This window comes from Carlito syrichta, unplaced genomic scaffold (genome assembly GCF_000164805.1).
Source record: "Carlito syrichta isolate Samal-C Ts95f unplaced genomic scaffold, Tarsius_syrichta-2.0.1 Scaffold302945, whole genome shotgun sequence".
NCBI lineage: Eukaryota > Metazoa > Chordata > Mammalia > Primates > Tarsiidae > Carlito > Carlito syrichta.
In genome coordinates this window covers 455,818-474,306 of record NW_007247041.1, presented here as the reverse complement: position 1 = coordinate 474,306, position 18,489 = coordinate 455,818, and the positions used below count along the sequence as shown (strand labels likewise).

The following is an 18,489-nucleotide window of genomic DNA, read 5'->3' as shown; positions in this document are numbered from 1 at the left end:
ATATATGGGCAGCCAACAGACACATGAAAAAGTGCTCAGCTTCACTAATCATCAGAGAAAGGCAAATCAAAACTACACTGAGATACCACCTGACCCCAGTAGGAATGGTCATCATTAATAAAACAAAACACAGATGCTGGCGAGGACGCGGAGAAAAGGGAATGCTTTTATATTGCTGGTGGGAATGCAAACTAGTTCAACCTTTATGGAAAGCAGTAGTGATTTCTAAAAGAAGTAGAAATTGACCTTCCCCATGACCCAGGAATACCGTTACTAGGAATATACCCGGAGGTAATCAAATCATTCTAAAAAAAAGATAACCTACCTGTACACGCATTTTTATTGCAACACTATTCACAATAGCAAAAACATGGAACTAACCATGCTGCCCATCAAAACTGGACTGGACAAAAAAAGTGATAAATATACATGATGGAATGTTACACAGTCATAAAGAAGGACAAACATATGGACTTCACAGCAACTTGGATGAATTTTTTAGTCTATAATAGTGATCTATCACAGAAACAAAGAGCTGAGTACCACATGTTCTCACTCATAAGCAGACCCTGCACATTTACCATAATACTATAAGAAAGGAATAAGAAAGGGATTGGCAATAGCATGATATTTTCAGGGAAAGGAGTGGGGGGACATACAACATCAATAAAGGTAACTGATCTCAAACCAGGCAAAGTTGGGACCAAAGGGAGACATAATGACCATTTGGATACCTAATCCTGACTTGTACCCCACATCTTAAAATAAAAAAAGAGGCCAGGCACAGTGATTCACACCTATAATCCCAGCACTTTGGGAGGCCAAAGTGAGAGGATTGCCTGAGCCTATGAGTTCGAGAACAGCCCGGGCAACTTGGTGAGACCTCATCTCTACAATAAATCAAAAAATTATCTGGACATGATAGTGCGTGCCTATAGTTTCAGCTACTTAGAAGGCTGAGGTGGAAGGATCAACTGAGCTCAGCAGATGGAGGCTGCGGTGGCCAGCAGCAGCAGCAGTGGCCATGAGCAGCATGCCACTGCACTCCAACTGGGCGACAAGAGTGAGATTCCTACTTAAAATAAAATAAAATAAAGAACACACACACACACACACACACACATCTGTGTGCATTTTCCTTAACCAATTATTTGTGTGTGCGTTTTTCTTAACCAATTATTTTTCTTAGGCAGCAGCCTTAACAGAAGTTTAATTTAATTTAGATGGTAACAAATAGCTAGCACTTACTGAGCACTCATTATGTACAGATATCATGCTAAACACTTTATAGGTATTAATTTAATGCTTATAACAACTCTATAAATTAGGCCACTATTACTATCATCCTCATTTTACAGATTGGCCACAGAATGTTGAAAATAACTTGCCCTGGTAAATACAGGAAGCAAGATTCTAACCCAGGCAGTCTGGCCCCAGAATCCTGGCTCTTAACCCACTGCCCTACACAGTCTTTCACACACTCTCACTTTTACAATAAGCTAACTGCAAGGTAAGAAATGTTAAGTAATTTGCCCTTGGTCAGGCAACTATAGAGTGGTAGAGCTGGAATTCAACTCAGACTAAAACTCTACTCACTGTTAGAGCTCTTAACGACCATGCTATATAATTCAGTCCATTCACATTGACACCTATTAGGTGTTTCTCAGCAATTCAGCTCAATGACCCTCATAATCACCACCAAGCAACCAATCCTCTCTGACAAATCCAGACCACAGAATCAAAATGCAGACTGAGTGTCTTCAAAATTGGGCTGTTTGACTCTCTATGAAACTAAGCGTGATATAAGACAGATACTATTTCTCTGTAAGATCATGAGTACAGCTCAAAGCTAACAAGTCACTTGGGGCCTATTGGCCTCAGAATACTCAGCATTGATCCAGTTATCTCTAAAGTGCAACTCTAAAATTCCATGATTTTAGTATAACTAATAATGTTACATTTCTTTTGTGTCTAAAGAAAGAAAAACAATGAGATAAGAGATGAAAACAGTAATCTAAAAGTACCAAGGAACAAATGCTATTAAAAGAAAATGGGAAAGAACTAAATCTCTAAGGGAAAGGCTAAATCTCTAAGGGAAGGCTAGTTCAAACTTTCATTGTATTACCACTATGTAACAGGCACTAGGCACCAGGAAAATACAGTTTAGTACAGCACAGTCCTGCCTTCCTGGTACTCATAGTCTAGAGGGTTTACTGACTAGTCAGCGGCATGCTACAGTAGCATTTCCATAGCCTCCTAAAACTCACCAACTAGCTAGACACTATTGTTGAGCAATAACAAGTCAGACTGGAGAATTCAACTGCCACAAAAAGAGAAGGTATCTGGCATGCAAATAGCACAACTAAAACTGACTTATCTTTTCAAAAGCAGCATCCCAATTCCCGTCCAAATGCAAATAGTATCAACCTGATATTCAATTTACTTAAATCTGTGTCACTGCAAACTCAGTAATAGCTTCAGGGAAGGCCAGGTGACGTGGCTCAAGACCGTAATCCCAGCACTTTGGGAGGCCAAAGCAAGAGGTTTGCTTGAATACAGGGATTCGAGACCAGCCTGGGCAACCTGTTGAGACCTCGTCTCTACAATAAATCAAAAAATTAGTCAGGCATGGTGGTACACACCTGTAGTTCCAGTTAATTGGAAAGCTGAGGCAGAAGGATCGCCTCAGCCCAGCAGGTCGAGGCTGCAGTGGCTGTGAGCATGCCGCTGCACTCTAGCCTGGGCAACAGAGTGAGACTCCAACTCAATAAAAAAATAGTTTCAGGGATAGGAATGCTCTTAGTCAATTAAAAGGAAGAGCTATAATTTTCTACTTCTTGACCCATTTCCTATGACTAATTGTGTCACATCCAGTTCCTCTGCCTCAAATTTTAGTTCTTTTTTACCAGGTCTATGCCCTCACAGGTCACATCCCTCCAGCTATCTCTGCATTCCTGTCAGCCTTCTATTGTTTAGGGTAAGCAGAGACCAGATTTAAGCAGTAGCCATGCTCACAGTACCTTCACCAAATGACATCAACATATATTCCACACCACCTGCCTGAAGCACAAGGAATACTGCTGGCAAAAAGGATTGACTTTTTTCTATACCTAACATTTTGCTTTGTCTCTACATTAAAAAATACAGCATGGGCAGCTTCATACCTTCTCAAGGGGGTGAGTGAAGGCTGACCAGAATAATAATTATAATGAAGATAAAATGATATATAAAACATTTATTATGTGTCAGATATGGTTCTAAGCAGTTTATCCTATTTAATTATCTCCACAACACTCCAGTTTACAAATAAAGAAACTGAGGCACTTAAAGCAGCTAAGTAATTTGATCAGGGACACACAGCTGCCTAAGTTCCCAGAGCAGTGCGCTGAAAAATCGCTGAACCCATCAGAAAGCTGGAATAATAATCCATTCCAGGTACAAAATAAAGAGGACAAAGGAGTGAGGCATTTACTTTTACTTCGTCTCAAAGATCCAGACTAGTCCAGAAAACAAACCTATTCAATCAGCTCCCTGCTAAAGCAGGTGAGAAACACACACACAAACACACACACACACACACACACACACACACACACACACACACACACACAGAGTTAGTTCCTCTTTCTCTATTTTCACAAAAATAAGAACTAGAAAATAGATACAGATGCTCCTTAATGAGACTTACAAGGAGACTACTTTTGGATAAACCCATCTTCATTGAAAATATCTAAGTTGAAAGTGTTTTGTAAGTCAAATTCTACTTGCAATATTTTCCACTCAAGACAAGTTTATCAGGATGTAACTCCAACCTAAGTCAAGGAGCATACTGAATGCTTATTGCTTTCATACCATTGTACAGTCTAAAAATCACTAGCGGAAGCATCTTAAGCTTGGACCATCTATATACTTCCCAGTGTAGAAGACAATAAGATGGTAGCCTAGAGAGGTCTACTAAGGTTTTAAGGAACAATCTTCTCAAAAACTTTTCTAGCCACCATCAAAGATAGAACCTTGTGTTTCTCTTCTGACTCATTAATGCTATTCTTAGGCTGAAATTTTCTATGGACAGTTTGTAAAATTTCTTTAAATATTATTATCAATAGAGATACTATTAGGATCTTATAGTCATTACAAATATATCTGTACTAAGAAAAACACTAAGCATCTACATAAATACACAAGCATGTAGGTATGCATGCACACACACTCTCAAAAGCAACATCATTATCAGGTAGTTATGGTGCATGAGATCTTATATTAGGTAATAAGCAATTAAAAAATGAATAAGATATCCCACTTTTATAACTGTGTCTGTGTTTGGGTACGTTTATAGGTAAAAACAAGACTCCATCATTCAGAACTTTTTTTTTTTTTGAGTTGGAGTCTCACTCTGTCACCCAGGCTGGAGTGCAGAGGCACGCTCACGGCTACTGCAGTCTCGACCTGCTGGGCTCAGGTGATCCCTCCGCCTCAGTCTTCCAAGTAGCTGGAACTACAGGTACACGCCACCATGCTCAGCCAATGTTTTTATTTCTTGTAGAGATGAGGTCTCACCAAGTTGCTCAGGCTGGTCTTGAACCTGTGGGCTCAGGCCATCCTCTCACCTCAGCCTCCCAAAGTGCTGGGATTATAGGCATGAGCCACCATGCCCGGCCCAGAGCTTTTTTAAAAGCTTTTCTTTAAGGAGTGTTTTAGAGTTTTTTTTGCACAGCCACTGCAACCTCGACCTGCTGAGCTCAGGCGATCCTTATGCCTCAGTCTACGCCACCACGCCTGGCTAATTTTTTTTCACTTATTGAAGAGACAAGGTATTGCCAGGTTGCCCATGCTGGTCTCAAATCTCTTATCTCAAGCAATCCTCTCGCTTCTATCTCCCAAAATGCTGGGATTACAGACATGAGCCACCATGTCCTGCTTGGGTGTGTTTTTAGACATGAATAAATTTTACTGTACTTACTGCTAAAATATCAGCTTCCACAGGCAATAGATTTAGGAATGCAAAGAGCTGGACAGTCAAGATGGTGTAGACCTGTGTGGCCGACAGCATGAGCATCCCTATGGATAGCAGCATCGTGCTAGATTACCTGAAAGACAAGGATGTGAGTAACAATGAGAGCTAGTGCTTCGTCCCTGAGAATAAATCGCATAATATGTTAATTCCTAACATCCAAAAATATCCCTCTTAATTAAAAACATGTGATATTACAGTAAAATATTTCAGAAGCATAAGAATTTACACAGATTTGGATATTCAGGTAAACACCCAAGGTTAGTCAAGACCTATATAACTAATGGTGATCACAAAACAAACATTTTCACATAGTGCTCAGTTTAAAGTACAACTTGTCTACTAACCCAATTTTCAGAAAAACTGGATTTCAACCGAAATAATAAATAAAAATACACACAAACACCTTTGCTCTAAAATTTTAAATTTTCAGCTGGGCTCGATGGCTCAGCCTGTAATCCTGCGCTTTGGGAGGCTGAGGCAAGTGAATTGCCTGAGCCCACGGGTTTGAGACCCACCCGGGCAACTTGGCAAGACCTCATCTCTACAATAAATCAAAAAAATTAGCCGGGCATGATAGCATGCGCCTGTTGTTCCAGCTACTTGGAAGGCTGAGGCGGAAGGAGCGCTGGAGCCCAGCCGGTCAAGGCTGCGGTGGCCAGGAGCGGCCACTGCACTCCAGTCTGGGCGACAGAGTGAGACTCCAACTCAAAAAATATAAAAGTAAAATAAAATAAAATTTTAAATTTTCAGCAATAAAAGAAATTTTTAGCCTCTGATTCAACATACATTCACATGTAAATTTAGTTTTTATTCACTCTTGCATGTTGCACCTATGTTAGAGGATGTTAAAAATAATGGCTGTTCATTATAAATAGGACTTTTTGCCTTTTACCTCCAAATAATCTATACTTTTTCCCTCTATATCAAAATAGCAACAGTGTAGCTACCTCTCCCAACTTCATCCAGTTCTTTACATGAGTCCCTATCTATCTTACAGCAAAAGAAAACCATGAACAGACTAAATGTCAACCAAGTAAATATCAACATTCTTATTGGTAAACCTCAATCAATTATATAATATACTTTTAACAAGTGAGAACAAAGATTGCAAAGGCAAGGGCCTGTATAATCAATTATTTCATTAAATACCATCAATTTATGTAATTAATATTCATTTTCATGATGACTACAGTTCCTAAATGCTCTGGATTTGGAAACCTACCATACAAACTTAAACTCTGAATCTTGACTCACACACTGGAAGTGAAACACTTGTGAATAATTGTTTAATTACCATCTTACAAAGCTGTGTAATAACAGAGATGAAATAAAAATGAAAGCATGTGAAAGCATAGATTTGCTCCACAGAGACAGAAAGTAGATTAGTGGATGACTAGGATTGGGGAAGAGGCCAGGGAAGGGGGAGGAGGAATAGACAATAACTAATGCTAATGGGCAAGAGGTTTTTAGAAGGAAGGATGAGACTAAATGTTCTAAAATGTTCTAAAATTAGACTGCACAACTCAATAAATACACTAAAAGTCACTGCACTGAACACTTTAAGTGGCTGAATTTTATAATGTGATCACTGTATCTCGATAAAGCTGTTTTAAAATGTATAGATTTGTTGACATTAGTTTCTTAAGTAAAATATATTTTATAACATGCTGCTGCGAAGATAAGCATCAACATAGCAGGCCTGAGATTGCTATCCTTAGGAAGGCCAGTTTGCAAGGCTGGCCCTTGGCTGGCATCTGGGAACTTAGATTTCTGGACGGTTCTCACCATTGCATGATAAGAACAGTCTAGTGTGCTTAAACTTTGCAAATAATATGGTTTATGTTAAACTCCTGTATTCCTTCTGGGAGTCTGGAATTTTGGTACATGCTAGGCAGAGAGTGTCTACATGAACAACCCTTAGTATAAACCCGGGGCACTGAGTCTCTAATGAGCTTCCCTGTTAAATATTTCACGTTTTCACAACTCAATGCTGGAGGAATTAAGCACATCCCAAGTAAAGCCACTGGGAAAGACTTCTTAGAAGCTTATGCGTGGTTTACTCTGGACTTCATCCCATAAGGTGTGCCTTTTTCCTCTGCTGATTCTGCCCTGTATCCTTTTGCTATAATAAATCATAACCATAAGTACAATCATACGCTGAGCACTGTAAGTTCTTCTAGTGAATCACGAAATGTAGATAATTTCGGGTCAGAAATCATACTATAAAAACATACAAATATTTACAAAATAAGGTATAGTTGCCATTAAATTTAACTAGGAAGAATAAATATGCACTGTGTTAACCAGTGACCCGTTTGGGAAACTGAATCTTAATAAAAAGTATGATTTTTCTTCTACAGTTTCGGAATTTCCAGTCATCTTTGTGGGAGGGGAAGGGAGACAAGAATTTGGAAGGAAATAACTCTAAAGATATGGAAATAATAAAAAGCACAACAACTAATATTGAGCACTTACCAAGTACCAGGCATTGATGTAGGCATATTTATTGAGTTTATTCAATCCTAACAACTTCCTGAAAGGTAGGTATCTGATAGCGTTTGTAGGGGGATGGGAGAAGAGGTTGTAGTTAAAACAACTCATCATATAAACCTCACAAAAAGGAGCACAGAGTTGCAATTGCCCAAAAGCTAACACTGTGCTCTAACAGTGTCCTGATACTAATTGCTTTACTGCCAATATTTGCTTTCCCAGACCCGCATCCCAAAGCTAGGTGACTGATAACATCCTGGTACTGACTGTCAGTGTTTGCTTTCCTAGGGCTGCATTTCAGAGACAAGTGATTAACAACATCCCTGATAGTGACTGGTTGAGTGCAGACATCTGCACTTCAAGGCGGTGGAATCAGCCTCAACAGTGACAACATCTGCATTTCAAGGCCAGGCAATAGACAGCTCAAAAACTCCCTAAACTGCTTCTTGGTGCCCAAGCCTAAACTCCCTTATGAACTGGGGTATATAAGAGGCCTGCAAGAGAACAAAGGGGGCTGGTTTCTCTCTATAGAGCCAGCCATTCCCCCTTCTTTTTTCTTTAATAAATCTTTTTAACCACCAGTGGCTCATCTCTTCCCTCTTGGCATACATTACGGTATCATTTCATAAATTGGGAAACCTTAAGCACTATTAAGTAACTTGCCCAAGATAAAACAATGAATAATAGCAGAACCAGAATTCAAACCCAATAGTTTGTTTCCAAAGTCTACTTTCTAAGGACCAACTGAAAACAGCATCAATATCCATCCAAGGTGGAAGTTTGAAGAGTAGAGTATGGCCCCTTGTCCACACAGATACTCAAGGGCTTCTAATCAAAGCACATAGCACAAGTCATTGAATTAATTTCCTTCTTTTACTTTGCATATGAGAATGGATGTGTATTCAACGTTATACAGTATGTTTTGATTATACTTTTTTTGCATTTATTGCTTTTTAAAAATAATGTTTTCAGGGGTTTTGCTTTTATAATCTCTTATACAAAAATAATTCCTAGGCCAGGCGCAGTGACTCATACCTACAACCCCAGCACTTTGAGAGGCCGAGGTGAGAGGATTGCCTGAGCCCACAGGCTCGAGATCAGCCCAGGCAACTTGGTGAGACTGCATCTCTACAATAAATCAAAAAATTAGCCAGGCACGGTGACACACGCCTGTAGTTCCAGCTACTTGGAAAGCTAAAGCAGAAGGATCACCTGAGCCCAGCAGGTCAAGGCTGCGGTAGCCTTGAGTGTGCTGCTGCACTTTAGCCTGGGCGACAGAGTAAGACTCCAACTAAAAAAATAATAATAATAAGTCCTGTTTATTGTAGGAAATGTGGGAAAATTTGAAAATCACCCATAATCCTCAAATTAAGAAATAACCCGTGCCCATATCTTGAAGTATAATTTTCCAGTCTTTAACTCTGCCTACAGTTGTCCCTCTGTATCCCTGGGGGATTATTTCCAGGACTCCCCACAGATACAAAAGTCTGAGGAAGCTCAAGTTCCTTATATAAAATGATGCAGTATTTGCATATAACCTACATACATCCTCCTGTATACTTTAAATCATCTCTAGATTGCTTACAATACCTAATATAATGTAAATGCTATGCAAATAGTAGTTATACTGTATTGTTTAGAGAATAATGATGAGAAAAATAGTCTGTACATGTTCAGAACAGATTTTTTTTTTAACCCAAATGTTTTCCAGCTGCAGTTGGTTGAATCTACAGAATTGAAACCCACAGATGAGGAGCGAACTGTACATTCAAATATATACCTCATAAAATTAGGGAAATGCTGTACATACTGTTTTGATAAGTATATTTTTTTCTCTTAATGTATTATGAATATTTTCCTAATTCCTCTCATAAACCACTGCAGATGGCTGCCCATGAGACATTCTGGAGTTGCCTTCTCCTTCCAATACCTTTTTTTTCTTTTTTCTTTTTTTTGAGTTGGAGTCTCACTCTGTCATCCAGGCTCAAGTGCACTGGCATGCTCATGGCCTCCCCAGCATCAACCTGCTGGATTCTGGCTGAATTTGGGCGATCCTTCCACCTCAGCGTTCCAAGTAGCCGGAACTACAGACATGCGCTACCACTCCCGGCTACTTTTTGATTTATTGTAGAGATGAGATCTCACCAAGTTGCCCAGGTCATTCTCAGATCCGTGGACTCAGCAATCCTCTCACTTCAGCCTCCCAAAGTGCTGGGATTATAGGCTGAGCCACCGAGCCTGGTCTATTTTTTTCTTAATCTATTTCATATGTTGTGTTTCCATACATGCTTTGTTTGAACTAATGGTCAAAAATGCCTGAGGCAGCAGCATCCTGAGCCCAGGAGGTCAAGGCTGCAGTTAGCTGTGATAGGTCACTGCACTTGAGCCTGGATGACAGAGTGAGACCCCCAACTCAAAAAAAGAAAGAAGGCTAGGCACAGTGGCTCATGCCTATAATCCCAACACTTTGGGTGGCCGAGGCAAGAGAAATGCCTGAGCCCACGGGTTCAAGACCAGCTTGGGCAACTTGGTGAGACCTCATCTCTACAATAAATAAAAAAATTAGCCAGACATGGTGGTGCGCACCTGTAGTTCCAGCTACTTAGAAGGCTGAGGCGGAAGGATTACCTGAGCACAGCAGGTTGAGGCTGTGGTGGCCGGGAGCATGCCACTGTCCTCCAGCCTGGGTGACAGAGTGAAATTCCAATTCAAAAAAAAAAAAAAGCAAAAAAGGATGTATAATGGCCACATGGTATTCCTTATGGATGTTCTATAATGGATGGAACAATCTTTATTGTTGGAGATTGCATTTGTTTTTGTTTGTTTTTCTTAAAAAACAACAAAACAAAACTGTGCAATACATATTCTTTTAGTTAAACCTAAAAGTTACACCCTTAATACCTTAATATCTTTCAGATTAAAGTTATAGAAGTTGTTGGTATTTAAATAATTACAGCAAAAAATATGGAAATATAGAATCTATAGATCCCAGCACTGTCACATAATAACAGTGGGATTTAGAGGCAAAATGTTTAAACTACATTAATTGCTTTATCTGTAAAAGAATCATAGGACCTAAAAGACATCTCTATGGAATAAATAAAATTATGCACAGAAGGGCTTGATACGGCAGTAAAATATAGAAGGAAAAGACTTTGGATGAATATGCCAATAGATGAAACAGGAAATACAGAAAGGGAGCCACACTGAATAAGGTTAAATATATTGTGAGAATTTTTTAACTCAATATTTGTGAAACATTCTGATGAACATGTAAACAGGCAGTGATAAATAAAGGTCTAGAGCTCCACATAGGCAAAGAGAGATTTAGGAATCATCGATAAATAGGTGATAAGTGAAATAATCTTAATGTAAAAGTAAAAATCAAAAAGAAGATGACTGAAGAAAACTGAAGAATAAATTTAAGAGGTAAGGAGAGAAAAGGGAAATTAATTTCAGAAAAGTCAAGAGAGTTACTTTCTAAGAAAGTAACTTAGAAATGAATGGTGAGGAGAAGGAAGGCAGTGGGTTAACAGAATTAAATGCTGGAGAAGGGACAGGAAGGTCTAAAATTTCCACATTTAAGAATCTGTCAGGACCAGGTGTGGTGATTCATGTCTGAAATCCCAGCTTTGGGAGGCTGAGGAGGGAGAACTGCTTGAGGCCAGGAGTTCAAAATCAGCCTGAGAACATAGCAAGACCTCACCTCTATAAAAAATTAAAAATTAACCAGGCACGGTGATGCATGCCTATAGTCCTAAGTACTTGGGAGCCTGAAGCAACAGAATTGCTTGAGCCCAGGAGTTTGAGGCTGCAGTGAGCTATGATCACACCACTGCACACCAGTCTGGGCAACAAAGCGAGACAGTCTCATAAATAAATAAATAAATAAAATACAAAACTTGCCCTTCCTAAACAATTTTATTTCCCTGTACTCTAATATTTACTCTGCTCTAATAAACTCATTGTTTCTAGCAATGTACCTTGCTGGTTCTAAGTTTTCATTCATGCATTATCTAGAAATTAAAATACACTTTCCCTCTACCTTCAAAAGAGATCTGAGGGAAAACTATAAGTTCTATGAAATTATATGCAGAATTTCATGTGTATATAAGTATATGCAGCTTCTGTGGGAAAGGTCCATGGTTATTAACACATTCTCAAAAAAGCACACAACTATTTTTGTTGTTGCTGCTTTAAAAAAAAAACAACTTTAGTTTAAGTTTTCCCTTCCCCAGGAAGAAAGTTAACAAGCTTTAATCCTGATACCTTTTCCTAGAACTTAACCCTCTGAGTTAAAACAAATGTATGCTGTTAACTGTATCACTAGGTAGTATTACTTATTGTAAAAATGACTCCATTTGGTGAAAAGCATTAAGACTACGAAGACAATAAGTTAACCATAAAAGTTTACTACAAAAACATTAAAAAAGCCCTGATCCCCTGTGGTGTGTGGGTTTCTTAAAACCAACCATGACCCTTGAGGGAACCTGGAAGCTACTCACAGGTAGCTTCACTGTCACACGAAGTAGTTCCTTTCATAGATGACTTTCCTATGCTGAGGTGACTCACATTCACATACTTGATCTCTTCAGTTACAATTCAGTACACAGGTAAGTATGAAAGCAAGCTTTCTCAAGATGTATTTTGTGTTGCTATGCTGTGGTCCCAGTTTGTATCCTCCCACTAAGTCAGTGAACCTGGTGCCAGGCTATGGTCCACAAGTTACTGAGAGTATGAGTGTCAATCAGAACCCCTGACTGCTGTGGGTACACAGTGGGTGCTGTCAGCTTGTACCTTTCATTTCCATTACAATTCTGGACCAGTAAGAATTGTAATGGGGAAGAAAGCTACAATACCCACTTGCACCAACAGTGGTCAAAAAGATATCAGTATTGTTTGCTGTGACTCTTATTACCTCCAAATAGAATGCATTCATCGTTAGGATATTTCTTTAGACCCATGCTTGAAAGGAGAAAACACAGAAAAAAAAAATCTAGTAAAATCTTGCTGATTACAAATATCGACCTCTTTTCCTCTCTCCTTTTCTCCTTCTTTTCTTCCCTATCCCCCTCCTCCTCCCTCTCACATTACCAGGTAGAACATAACTGTATCCATTCTGAGTATGCCTTATAGTCCAAAAAAAAAAAAAAACACCACACTTCTTCAAAGAAAGGAAGTTCAAAGTAAAGAATATATAAGAAACCCCTGAACTGCCAAGGAAATTTCTAGAGATATGCCCATCACCATCATCCTTGATCACATTTAATTTTGCCTACTATTTGACAGAATTTTGCTAATTATTAAGAGAAAGCTTATTTGAAATCAGGTTCCTGACTTGGTCTAAAGAGTTTTCCAAATAGCAAATTCTCATAATTCCTGTTCAGTCTATATCACCTAAAATGTATTACTGCAAAATTGTCTCAACTCAATTTGAATACGTCATTAGCGTTATTATGATTATTATTATTTTAAATCAGAGTCTCACTCTGTACCCAGGCTGGAGTGCAGCAGCACACTCACAGCCACCACAGCCTCAACCTGCTAGGCTCAGACGAACATTCTGCCTCAACCTTCCAAGTAGGTGGAACTACAGGCGTGTGCCATCACGCCCAACTGATTTTTTTATTTATTGTAGAGACGAGGTCTCACCATGCTGTCCAGATTGTTCTCATACCCGTGGACTTAGGCAATCCTCTTGTCTCTGCCTCCAATGTACTGGGATTACAGGTGTGAGCCACCACACACAGCCATTAGCTCTAACTTAGAACCTACAAGAATTACATAGAACGGAAAAAAATAGGTTATAAGACACCAAAAGATAGCTGTCTTACTTGAGGGCAATGTCCCAATTTCTATAATATTCAATCAAATAAATAAAAACAGTACAAGGGAACAGAATGGGGAAACAGCATGAGATTGTTATATATCAAAAGAAATGACAAATATTAAATTAAAATGCAACACATGGTTTCATCAAACTCACAATAAAAAGGCAGTTTTGGGGAACAACAGAGACAATGTAAATATGGCCTGGATATTAAGGTTTTTTTTTAAGTAATCCTTAAGTATGATGATAGTATTGTGATTAAATGAGAAAGTCCTTATTTTTAGAGATGACTAATAAAGTATTTAGGAATGAAATGTCATGATGTCTGCAATCTAAAGTACTTCAGAAAAAGTTAGGTGAAGATTACATTGGGATTTATTACACTATTTTTCTACTTTCCCATATGTTTGAGAAGTTGTATAACAAAAAGTTTTTTTAATGGGGCAAAAAAATAATCACTTTAACTCTTCAGTGATTTTTTCAGAACTACATTGTTGTACAACCATTACCACAATCCATCTCCAGAAACTTCTCATCTTCCCAAACTGAAAGTTGGTACCCATTAAATAGTAATTACCAGCCAGGTGGAATGGCTAAAGCCTGTAATCCCAACACTTTGGGAGGCCAAGGTGAGAGAATTGCCTGAGCCCAGGGGTTCAAGACCAGGCTGGGCAACATGGTGAGACCTCATCTCTACAATAAAAAAAAAAATTAGTCGGGTGTGGTAGCATATGCCTGTAGTTCCAGCTAATTAGAAGGCTGAGGCAGAAGGATCGCCTGAGCCCAGTAAGTCGAGGTTGCGGAGGCCGTGAATGTGTACCACTGCACTCCAGCCTGGGCGACAGAGTGAGACTCTGACTCAAAAAAAAGAAAAAAAAAAGCAATTACCCATTCCCCTTCCCACTGGCCCTTGGTAACCATTATTTTACTTTCTGTCTTTTTGAATTTGACTACTCCAGGTACTTTATATAAGTAGAATCATACAATGTGTACCCTTTTGTCATTGGCTTATTTCACCGAGCATGATATCTGGAAGGTTCATCCATGTTGTAGTATGTATCAGAATTCTGTTCCTTTTTTAGGCCAAGTAACATTCCATTGTATGTACATACCACATTTTTTTTTTTTTTTCATTAATCAGTATTTTTTATTATGGTTTTGTGGGGTACAGTTAAGGGTTAGGTGTACAATGACGTTTCATTCAGGCACCCTGTAGATAAGAAGTGTTTTCCCATCCCCCGACAGATATTTGCTACTGTTAATCCCATCCCCCTCCCACCACATTTTATTAATCTATTCATTTGTCAATGCACACTTGGGTTGCTGAGACTTTTGGTTAATGCAAACAAATATCTCCTGCTTTCAATTATGTGGGGTATATACTCCTAAGTAGAATTGCTGAATCATATGGTAATTCTACGTTTGATATTTTAGGGAAATGCCATACTGTTTTCCACAATAGTTGCACCATTTTGCCTTCCCACCAATAATGCACACAGGTTACTATTTCTTCACATCCTTGTCAAACTTCTTACTTCCTGTTTTTTAATACAATCATCCTAAATGGGTATAAAGTAGTACCTCACTATGGTTGAGCTCCATTTCCCTAATGATTTTCACATGCTTTTTTTTGCTATTTGTATGTCTTCTTTGGAGAAATGTCTATTCAGGTCCTTGGCTCATTTTTTAATTGGGTTGTTTGTTTTTGTTGTTGTTGGGTTATAAGAATTATTTGCTCATTCTGGATATCTTTTCTACCTCTTATCAGATAAATGATTTAAAAGTATTTTTTCCCATTTTTTTCACCCTGGTAATAGTGTCCTTTGATGCACAAAAGATTTTAATTTTCATGAAGTCAAACATATCTATTTTTAATTTTGTTGCCTGTACTTTTGATGTCATATCCAATAAATCATTGCAATTCCAATGCTGTGAAGCTTTCCCTAAGTTTTCTTCTAAGAGTTTTTTTTTTTCAATTTTTTATTTTAAAGATATGGGGTACAATTCAGAGTTAGGTATACAAATGTTCGTTATACAGGTACCCTTGTTGATGAGGTGTGACCCCCCTCTCCTGGCAGTTTCCCACTACTGCCAATCCCTTTCTTATAGTATTATGATAATTGATTATCTTCTAAGAGTTTTATATATTAGCTCTTATGTTTAGGTATTTGATCCACTTTGCATTATTTTTTTTTATTTTTTATTTAAGCCCTTTCATTCTAGGATGAGTTAATTTTTTCATCTATGATAAGGTAAGGGCCCAATTTCATTCTTTTGCCTATAGACATTCAGTTTTCCCAACACCGTTTGTTGAAAAAACTATATACAATTCCTTTCCCCATTTAATGGTCTTGACGTCTTAGTCCATTTGTGTTACTATAAAAGAATACCTGAGATTGGGTAATTTATAAAAAAAAGAAGCTTATTTGGTTTACAGTTCTGCAGGCTGTACAAGGTGCATGGTGCCAGAATATGCACCTGGTAAGAACCTTCCACTCATGGCAGAAGGCAAAAGGGAAGGCTGCCACATAGAAAAACCAGGAACCAGGGCTCAGTGTCTCAGTCTGAAATCCTAGCACTTTGGAAGGCCGAGGCGAGTAGATTGCCTAAGCCCACTGGTTCGAGACCAGCCTGGGTAACTTGGCAAGGCCTCGTGTCTACAAAAAATCAAAAATTAGCCGGGCGCAGTAGTAGGTCTCCCAACTCAAAAAAAGAAAAGAAAAGAAAAACCAGGAAGCGAGAAAGAGGGGAAGAGGTGCCAGACTGTTTTCAACAACCATTTTCACAGGAACTAAGTTCTCACTCACTCCTGCAAGAATGGTACCAAGCCACTCATAAATGATCCACCCCCATGATCTAAATATGTCCCACCAGGTTCCACCTCCAAAATTGGATGTCATATTTCAATATGAGACTTGTAGGGTCAAATAAACCATATCCAAACCATAGAAGCACCCTTATCAAAAATCATATATGTGAGACTTTATTTCTGCATTTTTTTATTCTATCCAACTGGTCTATGTCTGTCTTTACGCTAGTACCACACTATTTTAATAACTGAAGTTTTGTAGTAAGTTTTGAAATCAGAAGTATGAGACAACCAATTTTGTTATTTTTCAATGCCGTTTTGGTTATCTTGGGTTCCTTGATATTCTAAATATGGTTTAGGATAGATTTTTCTATGTCCAGAACAAAAAAAGTCATTTTGATAAGAATCACATTGAACCCATAGATTGCTTTAAGTAGTACTAACATTAACAATATTAAGTCTATCAATCCATAAATGTGGAATGTCTTATCCATTTATTTATGTCTTTTTAATTTATTTCAACAAAGTTCCATAATTTTCAGCGTACAAGTCTTTTGATTTCTTAGTTGAATTTATTCCTAAGTATTTTACTCTTTTAGTTGCTATCATAAATTGTTTTCTTAGTTTCCTTTAGGTAGTTCATTGTTAGTATATAGGAATGCAACTGATTTGTGTTTGATTTTGTATCCCACAATTTTACTGAATTCACTTATAATTTCTAACAGGTTTTTTTTTCCTTTTGTGGAATCTTTAGGGTTTTCTACATAAAAGACCATATCACCTGTTAGCAAAGATAATTTTACTTATTTTTTTCCAAAAAATATTGAGATTCCTTAAATAAATCAGCAAATACATATTCCTCAAGCCCCAAACCACAGTGAGCAGCTCTCCCTCCTCCATCCCCTAATCCCTACCTCTTAGCTACAGCAAGGGGAATGGAAGATAATCCATGAGGGCCTCTGCCAGGGAAGATTGCCCCAGATATGTGGTGAGTACAGTCCAGCTGTAGCTGGGGTGGCAGCTGTCACAGGCCCCTCACTGTAAATGAAACTCCTGTAGTCGCAGCTGTGATAGAGGCATGCTTACAGACAGACCAGACTGGTATCAGAAGGCCAGAGACAGCATTCCCAACTCCCAGGAATGTAATGAATGGAGAATGGAGGACACAGAGCTCAGGTGAGGAAGAGAACAGAGGGAAAGAGGAGGGGCAGGCAGGAGAGCTAAGACACCCAAATTTTGGTTCCAGGAGAAAAGGCCAGCTGATCCAGTTTTGGTGTGGGGAAGGGAATGTATTAGTATGTGCAGGGGGAGAAATCGCCAGCGGGTACCCCAGAGGTGACAGGACAGACTGGACCCTCACCCTGGCAGAGAGTAAATTGAGAGCTCTGGGGGTCCTCAGGGAACATCACTTTATTATACAAACACACACACACACACTAAACCATTCACTAGAGGGCAGGGGCAGGGGCAGAATCAGAGGATCTGGCGAATCAGAAGTTGTCATAAACAAAGTATTATATCAAAGAACAACAACAAAAAAAAAACGCTGGGTGCAGTGGCTCAACCTGTAATCCCAGCACTTTGGGAGGCCAAGGCAAGAGAACTACCTTAGCCTAGGGATTCAAAATCAGCCTGGGCAATTTGGTGAGACCTTATCTCTACAATAAATCAAAAAATTAGCTGGACATGGTGGCATGTACCTGTAATTCCAGCTACTCTAGAAGGCTGAGGCTGAAGGATCACCTAAGCCCAGCAGGTCGAGGCTGCAGTGGCTGTGAGCATGCCACTGCACTCTAGCCTGGGCAACAAGAGAGAGACTCCAATTCAAAACAAAACAAAAATAATAGCACTTAGTTTGTTTTTTAAAAATAAGATGCTCAGTAATTTTTTTTTGCAAAGAAATAAAAGCGTGTCCATCAATTCCTCTAACATGAAGCCATCCAAACCATAAGCAAGCCCAATCTAAGATTTTTAACTACTACTATCAATGAAAGCAAAAATTTTTCAGCTATGCAATAACTGTTTTACAATTTGACTTTCTCAACAAATGAAACAAAATGAACACATTTTTCATTCTAAAAGGTTAAAAATAGGTTTATCTGCAAATTAAAACTACACTGAAATACCATCTAACTCCAGTCAGAATGGCTATCATCAATAACTCAAAAACCAACAGATGCTGGAGAGGATGCAGCGAAAAGAGAACACTTCTACACTGTTGGTGGGAGTGTGAACTAGTACAGCCTCTGTGGAAAACAGTGTAGCGCAGAGGTCCTCAAACTTTTAAAACAGGGGGCCAATTCACTGTCCCTCAGACCGTTGGAGGGGCGGACTATAGTTTAAGAA

At 38.8% G+C, this 18,489-nt stretch overlaps 1 protein-coding gene across 2 annotated transcripts in view; it reads right to left on the bottom strand.

The window, feature by feature from the left end:
- RNF13 (ring finger protein 13) overlaps window positions 1-18,489 on the bottom strand; it is a 140,988-nt gene that overhangs the window by 101,652 nt on the left and 20,847 nt on the right. Inside the window, exons 3-4 of one of the 2 annotated variants that reach the window (XM_008057308.1) lie at window positions 5,347-5,350; window positions 4,961-5,078 (exon numbers count right to left, since the gene is read on the bottom strand). In XM_008057308.1, coding sequence (XP_008055499.1) covers window positions 4,961-5,074 — 114 coding nt within the window. In that variant the 5' untranslated portion in view covers window positions 5,075-5,078; window positions 5,347-5,350. Of the gene's footprint in view, window positions 1-4,960; window positions 5,088-5,346; window positions 5,351-18,489 lie in introns of both variants that reach the window. The other variant, XM_008057307.2, reaches the window with a different exon arrangement.